The 21,261-nt window shown below is 50.5% G+C and overlaps 1 protein-coding gene across 6 annotated transcripts in view; it reads right to left on the bottom strand.

The window, feature by feature from the left end:
- NAV2 (neuron navigator 2) overlaps nucleotides 1–21,261 on the bottom strand; it is a 354,139-nt gene that overhangs the window by 46,595 nt on the left and 286,283 nt on the right. For 3 of the 6 annotated variants that reach the window (XR_014796009.1, XM_084895481.1, XM_084895483.1), the window contains 8 exons: nucleotides 16,669–16,807; nucleotides 12,197–12,488; nucleotides 10,749–11,451; nucleotides 7,738–8,196; nucleotides 7,057–7,122; nucleotides 5,589–5,633; nucleotides 3,194–3,354; nucleotides 1,439–1,627 (listed from right to left, as the gene is read on the bottom strand). Coding sequence is in view for 5 of the 6 variants with exons in the window: in XM_084895481.1 (XP_084751607.1) it covers nucleotides 1,439–1,627; nucleotides 3,194–3,354; nucleotides 5,589–5,633; nucleotides 7,057–7,122; nucleotides 7,738–8,196; nucleotides 10,749–11,451; nucleotides 12,197–12,488; nucleotides 16,669–16,807 (2,054 nt within the window). In the remaining variant the exon portion in view is untranslated. The remainder of the gene's footprint in view (nucleotides 1–1,438; nucleotides 1,628–3,193; nucleotides 3,355–5,588; nucleotides 5,634–7,056; nucleotides 7,123–7,737; nucleotides 8,197–10,748; nucleotides 11,452–12,196; nucleotides 12,489–16,668; nucleotides 16,808–21,261) is intronic. The other 3 variants (XM_084895482.1, XM_084895484.1, XM_084895485.1) reach the window with 3 other exon arrangements.

The raw sequence follows: 21,261 nt of genomic DNA, 5'->3' as shown, positions 1-21,261 counted from the left end.
CCATCCTCTGTTCTGGGAGGTTCCCATACATGATTTATATACTTGCACCTGCTCAGTGAATGTCCCTGGATGCAAACGATACATAAATGAGGGTGGATACATAAATGAGGTGGAGAGAATTTAGTTGCTAAAGGGATTAACAGGGGACAACTGCTCTGTAACTAAACGCTTTAAAATTTTTGTAAAAAAGTACCCCCAGGCAAAGCAGAAGCCATCTTGCATTTCCCTCTTGACCTGTTTAGGGATTTCTGAAACAATCAGAGGTTTGTTTGTGCTTTCCTATCAAGAGGATGCTGGGCACATGTCCCCACTCTCAGGAGAACTGGGAGCAGAGGGAAGTGCCTATGGCTCTCCTCCCACATTCTCTTCTGTCACTGGCCAAACTAAAAAGGGCACAACCAGAGACACAGCCCTCAGCTGGGGCTAGACTGCCAGTTGCCAGGACACTGGTTGGGAAGCCGAGTCTATAGGCTGAGAGTGCAATAACATCATTGGGTTAACATTTGTGTATATCATCTCATTAATCTTATAATCCTGTGGGCTGAGTACTATTAGTACTCCCACATTATCAGTGAATAAAACAGAGGCAAAGAGAGGTGAAGTAATTGCCCAAGATCATACACCTAATAAATAGTGAAACTGGATTCAAACTCTGGTAGTCTTACTATACACTCTTAACCATTCATTACCCAGTGAGTCCTGCCTCCAGTGTCTGACCAGTTCACCCTGGGGGAGCTTTGGGGAATTGGGTGATGTCCCTCCAGAACATTTTGACTGCTGTTTCCCTAACTCACACCTTGACTAAAGGAACAAAGGGAAAGAGATAGGAACCTAGCTAGGAAGATGGCTGACAAAGTTGCCCACAGCATTTTAATCTTAAAATTCTGATGTAAATGATTTTAAAATAGAAATCTAATCCAAAATATTCCCACTTAGCAAGCAAAGAATGAAAAGGGCATCACTGAATGCAATAAACTTGAACCACTGAATGCCTGAATAACAAAGCAGAAAATTCTTGAGAGCAGCAGAGAGGCATGGCTGCCCGGAGCCCCCCAGAGTCATAAGGAGGCATCAGCACAGGGAAACAAAACTCTCCAGGAATGTGCTCCTCCAAGTTGGGGAGCCAGTGGCTGAACTTCAAGATGAGAGTGCATGCCAAGAAGCTATGACCCCTGTCTAAGAACGAGAAACCTAGAGCAAAACTCAGTCAGCTCTAAGGCTCACAGTGATTTTTTTTTTTTTTAGTAGGATCTTCCCTAGAGTCCTGAGACATCAATTAAGAGTCAGACCCTACTATTCAGTTCTCCAGCCCGACCCCTCAGTCAGTGGGGGAGTTGGAAGCACTCACATGTGGACTCTCAGGTCAACGAAATGAACTTGACATAGAGGAGAATTAACTACACCCCTAACCTGGGAGATGGCCAGTCTCCTTGCTTACCTTCTTCAAACCCATCCCGGAAGGAGCCTGAACGGCTCATGGTTCTGCTCTTCTCGTCCAGGGACATGGAGCTATTCCGGAAGCGGCTGTCGGTGTACGGGTCATACTGCCCGTCGGCATTGGAGAGGCTGTGGGTTCTCAGCATGGTCGGGTTTGACAAGCTCATCTGGGTGACAGTGGTGGGACTCGCTGGAACAAAAGGAATAGAATCAAAAGGTTGGGAATTCATGTCTCTGTTCAAATCCTGGACGGGGATGAAGAGGAGACTGCTCGTGATCAGTCATATCCATCCCTGCCAACTTCTCTCTCTTGTCTGTTTCCTAAAGGTGGTCACATCAGCATTTGAGTTATACACTGAGAGCTAAAAATAAGGGAGGGGAGGTGGGTCCAAAGCAGGGCTCTGGGCCTCAGCTTTCCAACTTGGCACGTTCAGACAGGCTCGTGTCACCTTCCAGGCATGAGCTAATTACTCCCCGGCTCACCGGAACAATTCTCTCCGAAGCCCAAAGCCCGAAATAGCCCCACCAGGCTTTTGATCAGCTGGGAAACATTTGTGCGTGACAAGAAACTCCTGCCCCAAAGAGTTACGGCTCGGAAAGAACAATATGCACACGGGTCTCGTCGCCTCAGATGGGGAACACTGAATAAGGGCGCCTCAAGAACTTCGGTGCAGAGGTGGCACATTTACCTTAGCCAAAGCTAGCTTTCTTACTAAAATCCAGCCATTTTAGTAACGTCCAGTATTTCAGAAGTATCCCTTTAGTTAACTGAAAATGCAGAGTTAAGTCAGACTTGATTCCAAGCCACACCTGTCCTTAAAGACTGAATTGATTGCTCACAATACTCAGGAAAGGCAGAGCGGCAAGGAGACATGACTGGGAAAGGTCCCCGCCCCTCCCATCAGCCTTCCAAGGCTCAGCTCCCATCCTGCCACCTTCATGCGACCTTCCTTGTAATTCCCGCCAGGACTGACCTTTCCTTTTCCTAACTGTAAATGATACTTGCTACCTGATCATATTTAGTTTCTACACGGCTTCCTATAAACAGAATCCCCTGACTTGTCAGCAGGGACTGTGTCACACATTCTTTTCCTTTCCCCACTGTGCCCGTCAAAGCATCATCTCAGGAGTGGGCACTTCCAAGAATACTTATTCAATCAAAACATGATTTTTATCTCTAGCATAAGAAAGCATGAGGATGACCAAACATGGGACATGCTCTACAATCTACTTCTTTTTAAAAAAAATAAATTTTTATTGACTTCAGAGAGGAAGGGAGAAGAAGAGAAATATTGTAGAAACATCAATGATGAGAGAGAATCATTGATCGGCTGCCTCCTTCCTGCCCCACACAGGGGATCGAGCCCACAACCCAGGCATGTGGCCTTGACTGGAATCGAACCTGGGATCCGTTAGTCTCCAGGCTGAGGCTCTATCCTCCAAGCCAAACTGGCTAGGGCTACAACCTACTTCTTTAGGTCTTAGGAATAAGGTACATTTTTCTCAAGAATGGGATGGTTAGCTCTAACTCTACCAACCACAGAAAGATTATTACAGATTAGAATATTGGAAACTTTTCCATTTCCTCTAGTTGCTTTGCTGTCAATTTCCTGTAATCAAACTGCATTGAGGAGGGCTGACCAGATCCCGAGAGGGGTGAAACCACACGTCTATGACTAACAGATCTCTTCCAAGCACAAGCTGACCTCTGCTCCAGGGAGCCGTTCCACACAGCTAATGACAAGCAACTACTCACCAAGCTGAGAGAAGTTGAACCTCGTCCCGGAGGGAGAAGTGACGCTGGAGCCAGAGGAGAAAGGGGAATTGGCAGCCGTGTCCTGCAGGCCTCCCGCAGAGTGGGACCGTAACCATTCTTTTGCGTCTTCTTGTGAGCGGAGCTGGGAGGTGGGGGTGTACCTGGACGGACAGAAATCAGGCTGGATTAACTACGAATGGCGCTTACAGAAAATGAACTCCGGGGAGCAGATGGTGAACACACATCCGAAGCTGATGTTAAAAAAAGCCCAATCACTATATATCCCGAAACCTACCAAGTTTTTTTTTTTTTTCCTACTTGGCCGCCTTTGGGGAAAACTGCAATTCCTGTCAGTTTGGAGGGAACACATAAAGGGAGCAAGGCCGGTGAACGCTCAGAAGAGCCGTCACGGGGCGTATCTGTAACATGTTGATTCACGACAGTGTCATGTCCAAGCCCCCACCCTGACGGCACTGAAGCAACCAAACAAGCTGCGGTTCGAGCTTGGAGGATTTTCGTTAGAGAGCTCAGGGCATCAGCCTTCCAGAGCACACACAGGTGGCCATGAATCACGGCACATCAGAAACCAGCCACGAAAAAGTGTGAGGACAGTGATGCCACTGCAATCTAGCATCAACATGTCTTCTCAAAGGAACCCAAGTTGTTGGGTTTCACACTCGGGTGAGGAGGGGGGGCGGGAGCACTGCAGAAGTCCCGTGGTCCCCTTCCTCATTGACGCCTTTGGTAACAGTTTATCGAATGTCTCCAATGGGCTGAGGGCCTTTCATAGATGTGATCTAAATCAAAGGATTTCTAAATCACACAAGTGGCTGCAGAAGCCTTAGATTTACAAACAGATTGCCACGGGGTAGCTACCGATCACGTCAATCTCGGGATTCTTTTGGCTTAAGAAAGGAGTTGTCGGTGTGTTGGGGTTGGATGTGTGTGTATGGAGGGAGGGAGCTGGAAAGGGAAAGTCAGAGTGAGAGGGAATATAAATTGTGTCCTCCTTCATGTTTTCACTCTAGTGGATGGACGTGTAACTTTCTAGGTCCCATCACTTGCTTGGAGACAGTCTGCCACATATTCCTATTCCAATTAAAAAAAAAAAACACACACACAAATTTTAGAAAGCCAGAGCTACGTAATTTTCATAGGCTAGGTCTGCTCCAGAAAGAAATATATCCACATTTTGAAATGTCAATATTTTAGAGAGGTTAGCTTCCTCCTGGGGCAACAGGGGTGCATCAAATCCAACTCATATTAAAAGTGGCCGACATGCAAGCATCTAGCATGGTTGCCAACCATCAGCCCTCCCAGCGTGATGCACACCGTTAGGTACAAAAGGCCTTCCCAGCTCCCTTTTCTTGGGCCACACAAGCCGTCTGCTGGGGGATTTTCTAATACTGTGGTTTTTAGATTCAAAGAATTGGCTTTACTCGAAGCTCCTATCGAAAGGAAGCATTGATACCTACCTCACATTACTGTTCAGAATGCTCTCAGCCTTATGAGCTACCGGTTATCAACTACAGACAGACGTGACAGTGTGAAACATTTCATCTCACGTTCCATTTTTTTTTTTTTTTCAAAAGCATGTGATGCTCAGTGCAGGGTGAAGCTGATGCTACATAGAACGAGGCATTGAGAGAGCAGGAGAAATGACAGCCGCAACCATGAGATGTGGAGGCCACGGGGCAGCGTGAGAACTGAAGTTCCTCCGATTGGCAGAGGGAAGCAGATGGTGGGAGCCATGGTGACTTATAGCATCTTGTTTTACCAGGACTAGCATCCAACTGAGCCCAAGCCATGACTTCCAATGAACGAGAGGACATGACTTCCTCATTGTCTTCTCCTTCTTTTCACCAAAAGCTGATCACACCGATGTCTTGTTGGGCACCGGAAACTGACCCGAATTTTGATTATTATTCAGACGCATGCAAAGTATGTCCTTAGCAATTTTCTCTGGGCCGAAAGCTAAATATTTTTAAGTTTGGGGGTGATATTTCCTTCCTCCTTGGCTCGCGTCCTGGCTAACAAATCAACATGCTACAAGTCAGGCCCTTTGTCTCGGAAGGCAGCCCGTGAATTGCATGGCCATGGTGACATGTTCAACGGTTACAGCCCGTGGCCTCGAAAGCAGCAGTAACTGCTCTCTGGGCTTCACCAGGATGTCGTTTCATGACACAGTTTCACCAAAAGCCCCCAAAAGCACAGCCTCTGCTCAAGCAAATAAACCAACGAATGGACAGATGAGAATGAGAGGGTGTGAGGGCAGCCTTCGTCCAGGGTCTGACTGCGGTGGCCAAAGCGGGGACCCCAGCCCAGCCCGAACCCCCACCAGCCAAGCCCCAAAGCCACACCACATGGCATGGATGCAAGAAGGAAACACAGATACCTGAGTCCTTTCTTAGGCAAAGTGTTCCTATCAAGGTGCGGGTCACTGTAGGAAAGTTAAAACAAAAAAAGAGAACTTGAGAGGAGCACAGGAAAAGCAGGCGGTGTCAGGAGGGAAAGGCTGAGCCAGGGCTGAGGTCTGGGCCAAGAGACTCACTTCACCAGAGGTGCTCCCTTCTCCAGCTGGCCATGCAGCACCTCCACGGGGAACAGAAGAACCCCAGCCCTGGCCTGCGCTGATCCAGGGCACACCTTACCCCGGGAGGCCTGAGGCACTTGACCCCACAGGTTCAGAGCCATGCTCGGGGGCTGCTGCACCTTGAAGCAGAGCCCGTGCCTTCGGCCGCCCCGTCGCCCATTTCTGCACCATCACCACTGCTTCATGCAGAGAGAGAGAGAGATGCCAGCTTCTCTGTGCCCCTACCTCGGGGCCACGCCCAGTGCCACAGGCAGTGATTTCAGTGAGAGAAGGGACTCAGAGGAGGGTTTCAAGAGGCCTGCCGTCTGCATATTTGGAATTCACTCATGAATTCCAGGTCCCTCTCAGTTCCTGCAGTCCTTATTGGACGTAGCTAGGAGCTCAAAGCTCAGCCCGGGCCCGAGGAGGCAGACGCGTTACAACTTGCTGGCTGATAAAGTCAAGGCATTCAGATTTCCAAAGAACCAGGGTTGAAAGGCTCGGTCTGCGAGTCTGACAACAACAAAGTTTGTGCCGTGGATGGGGTGAAGAGGGTTTTCATTAATTTTTTTTCCCCTGAGCACAAAACAACATCTGTTTGTTATGTTTGGCTAAGCCACAGCTCCCCCACAAATTTCAAGTCCATATCCATCTCCGAGGCCCACCCACAGGGCAGTTGGGGGCAAACAAGCCTCTTCATTTATAAAGTCTCGACGCACCACATATTCTTTTTCATTATCGTTACAGGAAACGGGCACAGGGAACAGAGCAGCCTGCAAAACAGACGGAGCCAAACTGCAGCGAAGGACTTGGGAAGGGAGAAGAGCCAGCTGCGTGGGGAGCAGGGGGAGCTGGGGGAGCAGAGGGGAGCGAGGGGGTGGGAGACAAAGGTGAGGGCCAAGCTGCACGGTGGGTGGTAGATCATTTCTGGGCTGGGAGGGGAGGGGAGAGGAGGGTAAGGGAGGGGAGGGAGGAGGGGAGGGTGGGAAGCAAGAACATGCCACAGGAAGGCTGAGATGCAAGTGAGAGCTCCTGCTGCCCCAGTTCAAGTGCAGGTTTGCAGTTCCTTCCCAAGCTGGGAAGTGCGGGGTCAGCCTGCCCCGCCTCTCCAGGCTTCGGTGGACAGCGGAACAGGCCCTCACTGGCATGTCCGGGGGGCACGTACTACATTGGAGCCACGAGCACAAGCGGAAGCCTCAGGCCAACAGCCTCACACAAAACGTCTGGCTCGACACAGAGGGGCAGAGGAACCTGGAGGCTCGGTGGGGTCCCGGGCCTATGATGTCATTACCTGTCCTGCTTCCTGGGCAAAGTACTTCTGCAGAACTTAGGGCTAGCGGCAGGGGAGGAGAGAGGGCTAGAAGTCCAGGCAGATAGAAAACAAGAGAAGGAGCATTAGATTGGAAGAAAGGGGAGGCGTCATCACATACAGTGATTTTTCTCATTCCCGGGATGACAATGGACACACCACTACGGCCGAGAGACCCGCAGCTCTGGGGGTGCTTCTGGTTTCCAGATCTTCTCTCACTGGCCAGCAGCCCTTCAGGAGGAGGGTGACTGCCACGAGGACCGCGAAATCGAGCCCACTGCCTAAAGACCATCCTGCCACACCCCCCGTGGCTGCAGCCGGCCACCCACTCTGCCTGCACAATTACAGCGGGAGGAAAAAAGAACAAACAGAATCAAATGGAAGGATTTCAGAGGTGGAATGCCATTTCAAATGGATGTATTAACTCTGCCCCCAAGACACTTCCAAGCACGGAGAATAACCCCAATGAACAAGATAACAGGAAGCAGAGCTGAGTTTTATTCTATCCCAAACTGGCTTTCCTATAGGAAAACATCAGTGATTAAAAAAAAGGGCCATCTCTCAGGCAAAGGGGAATGGCCACTCGGAGTCCTAACACAACCCTCTGCCTCCCGAAAGGGTGTCTTTCTGAGAGAGACAGGCAGCCAGACGCACACCACCAACCTTTCGGACAGTGTGGTCTTCACACTGTTGGTTCGCACAAAGGGAGCCAGGGAGTCGTCCTTAGAGGAGGCGAGGAGGCCCGAGGAGGAGTTGTGGCTCGGCCCCCCACCGCTGCTGAGGGAGATGTCGATGGACTCGCAGCTGGTGTGCAGACTGCTGACGGACTGGAAGCCCTTGCTAACTGCCGAGGAGCTGCTGGCGTTGGTGCCCCAGGTGAGGCTGTTGGAGGGGCCTGAGTGGGCTGAGCTGGGGCTGGAGGCTAGTGGAGACTGGTTGAGGTCCACATTCTTACTGTAGAGAGGACTGCTGCTCCCGCTGCTCAGGGCGCCGCTGCCCGAGGGGGACTCTAAGTTACCTGGCTGGGTCAAGGTGGCATGAGGATTGGAGAGGACCACCGCGTTTTTCATGTTTTCAGCTGTGGCCATGGGCACTTGCTTGGTAGGCTTCCCACCAAAGAGTCTGTGAAGAGACAAAGGGTTGTTTGGGTTGAACACCCAGAGCCGAGGGGCTGCGAGCTAGGAGGGTCGGGGGCACGGGGACAGGAGCCTGGGAGTCCCTGGGGGAGGGCACAGTCGTTTCTGCTGAAATAGCTCCAGGCACCCAGAGGTCAGGCCACCAGGGCTCGGTGCATCACAGGGTTCTAGCCTCCAGTTCTCTGCTACAGCTGAGACGGTGGGGAATTGTTTTCTACAGGACTATGCATGCTCATTCAAGATCTCACTTCTCTTTCTTTCCAAGAGTAGCTAGAAAATGGCCCTGGCCCGGGAAACTTCTAGAAGGAAAAGAGCTGCCTTCATCATCTTTGCACCCATGACCCTAGGACAGTGTAACTCCGGGAACACGTTTGATTCGATCTCTAAGCACAACATGCAGAGTCAAGAACCCGAGTCTACATCTGGATGGGGCCTGGGGCAAGCATCCTCACAGGCAAGCCGGGCCTGAAAGAGCTGCTCTGAGGGCCAGAGCGCCAGCCCCACCCACTGATGTGCACAGAAACCTTGCCGAGTTCGCAGGGCGCTAGACCAGACTCTCTCTGTGACAGATACATAGACATGCCATCCTAGGTCACCCCCATGCTGGTGACCAAAAAAAGTGCTGTCAGAACACAGGCAATGGCACACACGCCTCCCTCTCCCATTGGCGGAGGGATATCTGGTAGAGGGGCAGAGTTGCCTTAAATCAGGGGGACGCTACACGCTCCGGTAACGCAAGTAATTCCATCCACTCAAACTCCGCCTTTCCCCCAGCTATTCAGTGCTGTGAGTTTGATCTCTGTTTTCTCCAAACGGTCCTTACAAATCTCAATTATTGCGAAAACAAACAACCGACCAGCCCTATAACCAATCCTCATTACCCTATCTGGTGACAGATGAGAAACACTTGGGCCTGGTGACCATCGGAGAATGAAATATCCGACTGCAGAATCCCGGAGTCGGGTATTTCAGCAACGGGGACCTCCTTATGTCAAGACATGGCTCACCCCAGTGCCAGCACTTCCAATGAGAAAACCAACACCAGATCCATCTTCTCCACTTTCGCTCATTGCTCCTGACCCTGCTCTGTGTAACGACACAGAAAAAGGCGTGTTTTCCTTGAAGAGAGTTACCACGCTCCGCCTAAGGCCTACCTTCTCCAAACCAAGGCACAATGAGAGCACTGCGGGCACCCTCAGGAGTCAGTAAGCAATGAAATGGCCGGGCATTGGCTGAAAGATGTTCCGTATAGAACCCAAGAAGCTGTGTGCATTTTCAAGCATTCTATTGCACTCGCCTAAGGGTCTAGTAAAATGCCTTTGTAGTCACTAAAGGAAATCTATAATACCAAACAGCGAATATTACATAGAATACTTGAGGCAAGAAGCAAGAGAAAAATTTCATTTACAAGGCAATCTGTTAAAAGAACAAAGAGCAGCCCAATAGGACCTTCCCCTGGAAAAAAAAAAAAAAAAGTAATCATTACTGAAATTCTAATAATCAAGTCTAGACAAAGAACTGAGCTGCCTCATTATACCTTTCATGTGGAATGCTGCTTCTGAAGTCTCTTCAAACATTCCGATCCATCCCCAAATATGGACATGTGCACATCGGTGTTTTTTTTTTTTTTTTTCACTGCTCGGTTTTCTGTCCTTGAGACTTACTCTTTCCTATGACAAGAAATTCCCTGGGAAGGGAGAGTAAGCCCTGTCCTATGCACATGCAGTTTGAGGATGGTCCAGTGGACATGGATATTATAATGACATACTACAAACAGCCAAAAACCGCACACATTTAAAAGAAAGTGTAAAACAGTGAATCATATTTTCATATAAAGATTTCCATCCAGTGTGGAAATGTGAGAAAATGTCTTTTTCCTATTGCCTTAAAAGGCAATAGGAAACCAATTTCTCCTTTTCAGAAACACTTCTGCTTTAAGAGGCTTTTTTTTTTTTTTTAAAGGAAACTAAAATTTCAGAGACTAATGTGGAATTATGCGTGTGTGCAGTTATAAATAAGTATGTGGAGAATGTTGGACTATTTGAGTAAAGGATCTGGCCAAGATGACTGTCTAGCATAATGATGAGGAATCTCAGCCACAGAATTAACAATACAAGAAAAATAATCTTCTGCTTCTCTGAGCTACTCATGCAGATCTGGATGGTAGCTAATTTTTATTGAGTACTTACGATGGGCCAGTATTGCTACACAAGATTAACCTCCACAAGAACGTTCAGGTGGGTATCAGTATCCCCATTTTCAGATGAGAAAACAGAGGCATAACTGCTAAGAAAGCTTACGTGGTGGCTAATTAAGGTGAATCCAAGATTTGAACCCAAGCAGAGGCTTATGATTTTTAACCTAACATGGAAAAATAACTGACTGCAAAACTGCTGGAAGCATCCGACCAAACCACTTTATCCCAGGACTGATAAAGTGGAGAAAACAGAGGCTGCTTTAATGGAGAAACGGGAAGTTATGCATCCAGGACACCATTCCGTATGTTACAGTTCTGCTCAGCGCCACTTCCCCACCTACCTGCGGAGCGTGGGAGAGGCCACGTCAGGGTACTTGGCGCCGGGCTGCAGGGTGGCCTGAGCCGCGCTGGGCACAGGCTGGGCTGCTGGGTTCACCTTCACAGAGTTACAGGAAGCCACGCTCTCGTTGTCAGATGAAATGCCCTTCTCTTTGTCCGTCTGGTTGACCAGGCCCGGCAGAGAGCTGCCCAGGGCCGTTTTGCAAGGCTCCCTCAGCTTGGGCACCGGCAGGCCCGCGGACTTGCTGCTGATGTTGGAATCTATGCTGCTGGTGCTAGACCTGTTCCCAGCCCCGCTGCGGCTGGTGGACTTACTGGGCCGCGGCAGGCTCCGGTACTGCAAGTTTGTCCGGGAGCTGAGGGCCAGGTACCCGTCGTCCTGGTTCTGAGCCCCGTCCATGCTTGTCTTCCGGCCGGTGGACCGACCCACAAGCGCCGATGACTTTGGGATCTTGCCCAGCGTGGCTGACCTGCTGGTGACGGTGGCACCGCTGGCTGTGATCATGGCCAGACCGGCGGCTGAGCCACTCTGCTTCTTGAACCCAAAGCTGTTGGCATTGGCAGTGGGCGTCCTGGCGCTGCCAGCGAGGGGCTTTTTGGATTCGTCCCCACTGCTGCGGCCGGCGTCCGATGGGGAGCGCTTCACCTGGGAGGCTTTGGGAGAGAGCCTTCCTTTCTCGGACACCTTCGCGTCATCGGTTTTTCCTGAGAGAGAAATCAGCAAAGTTAACCTGCACACCGAGACGCCAGCCCATTGGCTCAGTCTGTTTAAAACCCTCCCCTTCTCCACAGAACCGGCTCACTTTCCCCTCGGGGAGAGCAGCACGTTGGGAGGCAGGTGACAGCTTTTTACAGACAATCCAGTCTACGGCTGTCACAGTGAGCCTTTTGGGAGATGTCAAAGATGCTACTCACTTGCAAAGCTGCCTGAATTCACCCAGAGCAAAGCAAAGCCAGCCCATCACTGCTGTGTCTGGGGAAGAGACCCTGACTTTCTCTGACCTTTCTCCCTCTGTCCATTAAAACCATGTTCCTAACACTTCCAGGAAGCACCCCTGACTTCCTGCAAAACAACACTTCCCCCGTTTACACACACCCTTCACTCATGGAACATGTCAACTCCACATACCAACAGTTTATAAACACCTGACCGTGGGCCCTTGAGGGTTAGCTCCTGCCCAGCACATGGCCACACCCATTCACTACGGCCTCAGCCATGAAACCATCTGCAGATGTAAGCCCTCACACTCACATTTATTTCCATCTGGAAAGAGGAAGAGCTGTGAACCTGCTTGAAAGCGGATTATTAGCAGAGTCTATACCCTCAGAACAAATACCTGAGCATTGAACGGGGACTTAAAATGACACACAATTCCTTGCTAGAGTGCCTGCGGTTTTGGTTTTCAAATGGACACCCGTGGATGCAAGACAGCGTCTGCCCTTCACTCACCGGTTCCCGGAGTCTTGAGCACGCCGGTCGGGGCCGCCGGCTTCGTCCTCGGCATGGTGATGCCCACCTGAGCGGTCATGCCCCGCCGCCACGAGCCCGTCTGGGAGATGACGGGGTTCTTCTTGCCCGACGTGCTTTTGTCAGACTCGTCGGACACGTCCGAGGGGTTCCGCCGCCACTTGGACCCCGGCTCCATCTTTATGCCGCTGTCTGACCCTCCGTCGGACTTCTTGACATCATCGCCAGACCAGAGGGAGTTCCTCTCCACCTGCGAGTGCTTCTCTGAGTCCGTCTGTGGATAAGACTCCGAGTTAGTCCCTGCCAGACCCCAGGGTGGAGAGACCCTCAGCGCAGAGCAAAAAATGCCAATGCACAGGACGAGTTAAGGGGGAAATAACAACCCCTTGAAAATGATCCGGCCTTGGTACTCTGTTTGGTTATCTTATTAGAAAGCCTGATTTTTGGGGTCCGAGGAAAATAAAGAATATAAATGTCCTACAGGGATGTGAGGAAGGAAAGTAAAAGGGGCCAGAAGAACACGAGGGAAAGAGCCCCTTAGAGAGCCGTGAGCAGACCAAGATGTGGTGAGAATTCAGCCACCAGCTCTGCCATTTGGCGAGAGACCTCCTCTAATTTGGGCAGCCTGATCTCTAACCAGCATCCAGCCTCCTGGCTGTTTCCCTTTGTTCTGCCGGCTCCCTATCACTCTGCTGGCAGCGAGATCTTTGAAGCTAGTGCAGCGCCTGCCTGCCTAACACTCCTAGCCAGTGAGCGAGCAGGCGAGAGTGGCTGTTCCTTCTACAGGGAGGGAGAGGGGCTGAGAGGAAACACATCCTCCAGAGCCATTCCCCGCAAGCTCACAGCCAGAGATGCCTGCTCCGTGTCTGTGCCACATGGCCTTGCTCCTCCTGTGGGATTCTGTCCAGACCGGGGTATAATTCGCCAGCTCTCTTTGGAAGAGCCCTGACCCGCTGGCCACGGGACCCCGGAGGGGACAGAAGTGTGATGCTAACGATTTACCGTGTGAAAAGGCAGGAGCTAACCAGATCACTTGGGGGGCCTCCCTCAGGGTGGGGCCAAGCCCAGGAGATGCCAGTGGGGGAAGCCATGCAGAGAATGGGGACAGGAGGTCAGCCACCCTTTAGGGGGGCCATACTAAGACAGAAGTCCCAAAGAGTGGGCACCATCAGCAAGGTCAAAAGTAAAAAATGATCACCTGGCCAGAATCTGCCTGTGATCCAAGAGTGCACCTTCCTCCACAAAGTACCCAGGCTGGCTGGGATAAAATCTAACTACAGACGAGAAGCCCATGCTCAATCGTCTCTCTGTCGCTACCACGGACTCTCTCCCTCTCAACCCCTTCACCCTTATGAATCCCACTCAACCACGACAGCCAGGTGATGAGTGCGTTCGGTCATTCCTCAACATGTACCGAGCTCCTGTTGCTGGGTACCAGGCACCAGAGCATGAGAAGGGCAAACACCTCCACACCTGCGGGGAGTCTGTCACCCCCGCTGTGGCGAGGGACCGAGGGAGACTTCCTGCCCTGAGCACAGAGCAGGAGCTCCTCGGAGGCTGGAAGAGCAAATGCGCGAACAGGCGAGTGCAGGCCTTCCAAGCCACAGCGCACTGTAACAAAACGATGTGTTCTGACCCAGGCGACTGCCTGGTCCAATAGGGTAAGGAGTGCTGTCTTCACCTCAGTCTTAAAGATGTGTGGAAGCAAAAGCTCTGCCCACCCTGTCCTGCCCACCACAGCCCTCACTCGGTCCTCGGAACAACTCCAGGATACCCATACAACCGGGATTTCTCAGTGCCCACCCCTTGCAGTTACCGCACAGGGCCTGCGGAGGGGCCTGGCATGAGCCGGATTCAAGTGCACCCGACAGGAGAGCACTGGCAAGTCCCAGATGCTCACTCCGTGTCGCTGTGGAAGGTAGATTCCACCCCGGCTTTGTGCGGAGGGAACACAGACCAGGAGCTCCCTCCAACAGTGTTTCGCTGATTAGTGTGCACCTTAGGAGCGAGCCTGCTCCTAGCTGGTGAGTAAATAAGAGAGAAACGACAGATTTACTGATCCTCTCCACCTCCCTCCCTCCTTCACACCCCTCCTCTCCATCTTCCCTCCCTCCCTCCTCTCAGCATCTCCCATAGCCTGCCTGCCCCCTGAAGGCAGACACCCGGGGAGCAATTCCTTCGTTCCCCATTTTAATATCTAAGGATGCGTGGAAGCGGTTGCTATTTATGTTGCATATGTTATGAAATTAAGATGAATAGCAGATAAAAATGGTGTCCTTTGGCTCAGTGGATAGAGCATCAGCCTGTGGACTGAAGGGTCCCAGGTTCGATTCCAGTCAAGGGCATGTACCTTGGTTGCAGGCACATCCCCAGTAGGGAGTGTGCGAGAGGCAGCTGATCGATGATTCTCTTTTATTGATGTTTCTAACTCTCTCTCCCTCTCTCTTCCTCTCTGTAAAAAAAATCAATAAAATGTATTTTTTAAAAATTGGTGTCCACAAAGAAAGGAGAACTGGGGGACATGGTGACGGTTGCCAAGTGGAGGTAGGAGGGTCACAGGCTGCCCAGGACTGGTAACATGTCTAATTACCGATTGAACAGTGATCACTCTGGGGCAGTGTGACTTTGGTGTTTTTTTTTTTTTTAAGGTATAAGATTCATATACTGATGTTCGAAATTGTAAGTATACAGCTTGAATACATTTTATCAGCTTAACTTATATAACTACCACTCAGAAATCAAGCTACAGAAAGAACATTATCAGCACCCCCAAATCTTTGTGCCTCTTTCATCTGGATAGTCGTGCCCCCCCCCCAAAAAAAAAAAACCCCCACAAAAAAACCTACTACAACCCATCCTCCCTCTCCAACAATAATTAGAAATTCTGGCTAAAATAAAAACTCAAGAAGTCATAGGTAAACTACTCAGAGGCTACCGCTAATACACGTCATCAGGCAGACAACACTCATTTCTGTGGGGCCAAATTACTCACTCCCACACTCTGACACACCCGCAAAGAAAAGACACCTTTGAGAGCAAAGAGATACCAACGCAGTCTCTCTCTGTGCAGAGTGAGAAATGCGGAGAAAGAATGCAGATGAGGAAGGGAGTGAACAGACACTGAGAGCGTGAGCAGAGCGGGCAGGTCAGCTCTGCCTTCCCAAGGTCCCTCTGGGAGACTCTGTCTGGATCAGACCTTCCATGGGTTCACCAGAGGCAGCAGCTGCACTACAGCCCCCCTATGTCAATGCCATGACTGCCCAGACCTTGTGCTGCTCAGACTCCACGTGGGGGCGTGAGGAGGGTTCTTGGCTTTGCACTAGTGAAATGGGCTGGCTAGGCCCACACCCTCCTTCCAACCATGGAATGGTATGAGGGTGAGTGAATGGTCCCCTGGGAAATTGCCTGGAAAGCAAATATAAGGTGGCACTGTATTCAAAACGTAACAGTGGAGAGTGTAACGTCGGGGTAGAAAACGCAAGTGTCTCAGGGTGAGGCAGCTGTGCCTCCTGGGGCCTGGGTGCTGGCCGGAGCGGGGGACACCTGGGCATTGCTGATGGTTGCCATTGGAGAACCTAGTTTCAAAGGGGCAATATCTTCTGATTTTTTTTTCCCCCCAAAGGAAAAGTTGTGTTAAAATAACACAATTTATAAAATTTGACATGGAATTCAGTTTCAAAGAAAAATAAAGTGGTGGGCCCAATAAACCACATTGTCAGTGGCATTTGACCTACACACAGACAGTGTCCAAGCTCTGGTCAGGACATATTGGTCTTCCCATCCGGGATTTTCAATCTTTGTTCCCACCTCATCACTCTTAAGGGATCAGACACATGTCTATGGACAGCTAAGAGGGGACACACACCCTAGGTTAAGAATGGCCACTGAGCCGAAACCTTCGGCTCAGTGGATAGAGCGTCAGCCTGTGGACTGAAAGGTCCCAGGTTCGATTCCAGTCAAGGGCATGTACCTTTGGTTGAGGGCACATCCCCAGTAGGGGATGTGCAGAAGGCAGCTGATTGATGTTTCTCTCTCACTGATGTTTCTAGCTCTCTTTCTCTTTCCCTTCCTCTCTGTAAAAAGTCAATAAAATATATATTAAAAAAAGAAAAAAAAAAAAAAAAAAAGAATGGCCACTGAGTCAAAATCCTGTCATTTTAAAAAAAGATTATGAAGCTGAGGCCCAGGAAGGAAATATGGTTTTACCAAGGCCACCACAGTGAGAATGGCCAGGACTCCCACTCCCATTTCCAGTGCCCCGAGCCTGACCCCATCCCCTACAGGCAGAGGCCACCGCCGGGGGGACCAACACACAGGCAACGAGCAGGAGACTGGGCCCCGGCTCATGGACCTGGGGGTTCTTCTCACCCCTTATGGCCCCCTGGGCCCACAAGACCAAGGCTCTCTGCTGGCAGGGCCTTCGGGGGAGCTTGAAGAGGGACCCCATTCCTTACCTGCACATCCAGGTTTTTGCGAGAAGAGGCAGGTGTGTTGGCATAGGAGCTGATGGAGGAGCTGGTGTTGATGTCATCAGTGCTGAGGTTGTCTATGGTGTCGCTGATCCCGCTGCTGACGGAGCTGCTGTCATCCCAGCTGCCAAGACAAACACGTCCTGAGCATCAGAACCTCCCCCTGCGCCAGCTCACGCTGCCGGTGCCAACATATGCACACCATCCCAGGGCTCCCTTCGCCAGCTCCGGCTGCTGGTGCCAACATACGCACACCATCCCCGAGGCTCCACGTGTCATGAAGCCCCAGACAAAGCTCTTTGCCTCTGACGTGACTCATCTTCATGGGAGCAGCCATTCTCGCTGTTTTGGACTGGCAGCTGGGTCCAGTGGCTGATACAGACCTTCCCTGCTCAGGGAAGCACCCTGAAGGGCTGGGTGCTTCCCTGAGCAGAGGTGGCCACAGACACTACCCACTTCCTATCCTCAGTCTTGGGAACGTTGTAAAAGCCTGTGGCCACTTTCCCAGGCCCCTGGAGAGAGCAGGAGCCGTGGCTTTGCAGACTGGAGCGCAGAGTGGTGCAGAGAAAGATGCAGCAGCAACACCCTCCTTGGGCATCAGAGTAAGTAGGGGAACTCTCACTGCCATTGGAATACTCTGGACTCCACTCCTGCTTTTCACTCCAAGGCAACGTAAGGCAGCAGGAGCCTGAGAGCTCTACTGGGAGGTCTACCTCTAATCATATCCCAGGATACATCTAAAATAGAATTCTTTATTGTCTACCTCTCAAGTCCATTGAGATCCCACAAACACCGGCCCCAGGCAAGTGTCCAGGCAACGATTCTTCTGTTTTATCCTTGCCATCTCCCACCCCACCATGGCATCTAAATCCCCCGCCTGGCCCTGCTGTCTCGGCTTGCAATGTGCACCCACCAGCCCACAGTTCAAGCTGCTACCGACTCTGCCTTGGTTACGACCAACAGGTCGCTGAGCTCCATACCCACTTCTAAACACTCCACTCGTGGCAGCCGTCTGAAACGTAACTCAGGTCCTGCTGCCAACCAGTCAACATTTGCACAAATTCTCACCAACTCTCCTGTATACTCAGAGGTGGCCTTGCCTCATAATGGGGAAACTGAGGCTGTGAGAATCATCGTCCAAGGTCACTCTGCAAAGGTAGGGCAGAGCTGGGGGTGAAACGCTAACCTGATCCCAGCCCACCTCTTCCCCTGCCAGCACCTGCAGGGTGACACTACAGTAAGGCCAACCTTGCCTTGGGAGTCACTTCTTCTCCATCTCCAGGCACACAGTAGGTGCTTATTAAATGCCTCTTGACCGAACTCATGTGCAGAGGAGAGATGGGGCACGTTCTGATGCAAACTCACCACCAGCACTGGATTCGGAGCCCAGGGCCCTCACCACTTCATTCGTTCACACATCACAACTCTGAGCCTCCGTTTCCTCAGGAGTGACACATGTATGATACCACCTAGGCTCAGGAAAGCACGACGTAACAGATGGAAAAGGACTCAAATCTGCTCTCACGATTAAATGAAAGCCCCATGGGTCTTTCATTGCATCGGCTCTGCAATTAGGAATCTAATGCAGCAGAAATTCCTTTACTCTGATGGAGGAAGAGGAGGGCTTATGGGAGAGCTGTGTGGCTGGTGGGGAGGCAGGATGGAAGTTAGCAACAGGTGCCCGTGAATCCAACCCAGATTTTTTTTGCTTTGAAATTGCACCCGCTTTTCCTCTGTGGATTTTCAACGCCAGGATATTATTCCGGTGGGGCCCGGGGCACTGATCACACACCTGACTCTTCCCTCTTAGGACCAGCACATCATGAGGCTTATCCTGAGTTGACAGAAGGTCCTTGCAACTGAGCTGGCCTGAAGGTAGTTGTCTGTGATCTGCCCCACGGAAGAGTGGTAGTGGGGCAGCTGGTGATGCAATGAGGCGGCAGTGACACCCAGGGAAGCCCATGCTGGGCAGAGCGGCCTGTGTCCCCCCTAGATGCCTGCATGTCAGAAACCAGAGCCGTCCCTGTCCCCGTCCCCGCTCTCAGAAAGTCAGCCACATCTCCTTCACTTCTGGGTCTCTGGGACACTGCAAAGTCTGACTAGATATAAACCACTTAGTTTTAACCTGTCTTTCCACCCCAAATTCAGGGCATAAGTGGTCACGAGCCACTGAGGGTAGGCCAGTGAGTCCCAAGATGTATTCTAAGGAAAATTAGTTCCACAAGATGCTCTGTGGTAACGATGCTGCCTTAACGAGGGAACGTGGGCACGCTGGCTCTTCTGTGCCCCTCGTAGAGATCTACGTTGTACATGTAGCTCTTACTGGCTATGAAGTCCTGGAATGATCTCTCTCTCTCTCTTTTAATGATCGTGTCTTTTTAAAAAAATGTTATTGATTTACAGAGAGGAAGGGAGAGGGATAGAGAGTTAGAAACATTGATGAGAAAGAAACATTGATCAGCCGCCTCCTGCACACCTCCCATTGGGGATGTGCCTGCAATCAAGGTACATGCCCTTGACCGGAATCGAACCTGGGACCCTTCAGTCCACAGGCTGACGCTCTATTCACTGAGCCAAACCAGCTGGAATGATCTCTTTAACATAATCTAAAATGTATTGCCCAAACTTGTATGAGCACACAGGAGACGCCGAGAAGAATGAAAACACAACTCTGGAAAAGTGCAATTGAAGCCAGGAGCTGTCAGCAGTCAGACACTCCATCCCCAGCAGCCCGGAAGACAGTGAGCAGAGGGAAGCAGTGACCAGAGGAATGGCAGCCGTGGGCTCCTGCGTCCAGCTGTTCCTAAAGCAGGAGCACTCCTCGGAGACCAAGCTGTGGGAACTAATTCTTTCTTTTGCTCAAAACTGGTTTGCCTAGTTTTTTACCATTTGGTACACCCATGCCAACTGGTGGGGAATTGCAATTTGTTTGCAAAGTGGCTCCAGACATGTGGCCAAGAGTCAGCCAGGAAAAATGTGGAAGGCATGCAGAACCCATTCAGGCAGCAAGGACATTAGTGGAATCCAGTCAAGTGGCAAAGGAAATTAGGTGCAACTCGGGATGGGGAACGCAAGTCCATTGACCCATGCCGGGCGATAACTGTTGAAAGAGGTTACAAAAACTGATTACAACTGAAACTTGAAAGAAACTGAGAAGATGTGTGTTTACTGTGTGGTGAAATGAGACTCCAGCCCAGAGGCCGGAGGGACCCCGATGACACAGCAGAAAGCAGGGCCGTGTTCCCAGGGATGGCTCTTGAGCGGTCATTCTGGAATACGAGTTGGCCATTCCTGCCTCACGGTCTTCAATCTGATGGAACAAAAACCATAGGCTGGTCTTGGACCCACCTGAGATGATAAACCCACTACTCTTAGTTGGGAGAAATGATGTTAGATCCTGGAAAGGTTTAAAAGGATGAAGAGAGATGATGAAGTAAACGACAATATTAATTAATACTTAACTTTAGGATGAAATTTTTCTGGTCATTGGGATAATCTCTATATACTAATAAAAGGGCAGTATGCAAATAGTCAGGATGCCCTCATGTGTAATGACCGATCAGCAGGCTGCGTGCGCAGCACGCACGGGTGGGCGAGGACTTGCATCACACAATCACAATCCATCATCAGGAGGTCGGGGGCCCCGCAGAGGCCTCTGTGCAGTTCCCGCTGAAAGTCTGGAGGCCTCCCCACAGCCTGGCACTGAGGCGGAGCTTGGCAGAGGCTCAGTGCCATGAGGCCTGGGAGTCCCATGGCTCCATGCAATGCGGAGGCGGGACCCCTGACTTTGGCCTACCTCTTTGGGGCAATCCATCGAGGAACCCCAGATGGATGGGCAGGACCTATCTCTTTGGGGTGGTGGATCTTAGGGTTCCTGCACTGTGACAGGGCACAGGCCAGGCTGGGGGGCCCGCCCCTTCCCCAGTGCACAAATTTTGTGCACAGGCCACTAGCTTATAATACTTAAAGGGGTATAAGACATACTAGAGAATTTGAAAAACAGTCTTGTGATGTCAATTTTAAATGAGTACTGATTTCTGATGAGATTTTTAAGATAAAAGATTTGAAAATTGCATTCAGATGTAAAAAGAATGAGAGTGTTTGAGATAATTTATGATATTTGTTACTGTAATGGATTTGTAAGAGTTGGCTAAGTGCTTAGAAACATTTTGCTTGTGTGGCTGGTACGTCTACCCTGTCAGACATATGAAGAGCCAGAGGAAACCAGGTTAGTCAAATTTGTGAACACAGCCTGAATTATTGAAGAAAACAATCCAAGTTTACACACAGTACTAATTGTTTAAATTCATTTTGTTCAGTCTGAATGAGTAATCAGTTAAGTCTTATTGGACATCCTCTTAATTTATGCAAAACCACTTGGCTTACAGGTGATATTTGTAAGAGAGCATCGGTTTAAAAATTGAAACTTCAATAAACCACACAGTAAAACCTGATTAACTCTAAGAAGCTCTTTTTGGGCACCAAGCATTCCTCAGACGTGTGGGAAGATGTTAAAGCAGCTTTCACTTTCTAAATGGATGACTTTTACATGACTGACCAGAAGAATCGATGAACCCA

This window comes from Pipistrellus hanaki (genome assembly GCF_964339955.1).
Source record: "Pipistrellus hanaki genome assembly, chromosome: 9".
Classification (NCBI taxonomy): domain Eukaryota; kingdom Metazoa; phylum Chordata; class Mammalia; order Chiroptera; family Vespertilionidae; genus Pipistrellus; species Pipistrellus hanaki.
The sequence above is the reverse complement of the archived record's forward strand: the minus strand, read 5'-3'. Positions and strand labels throughout refer to the sequence as shown.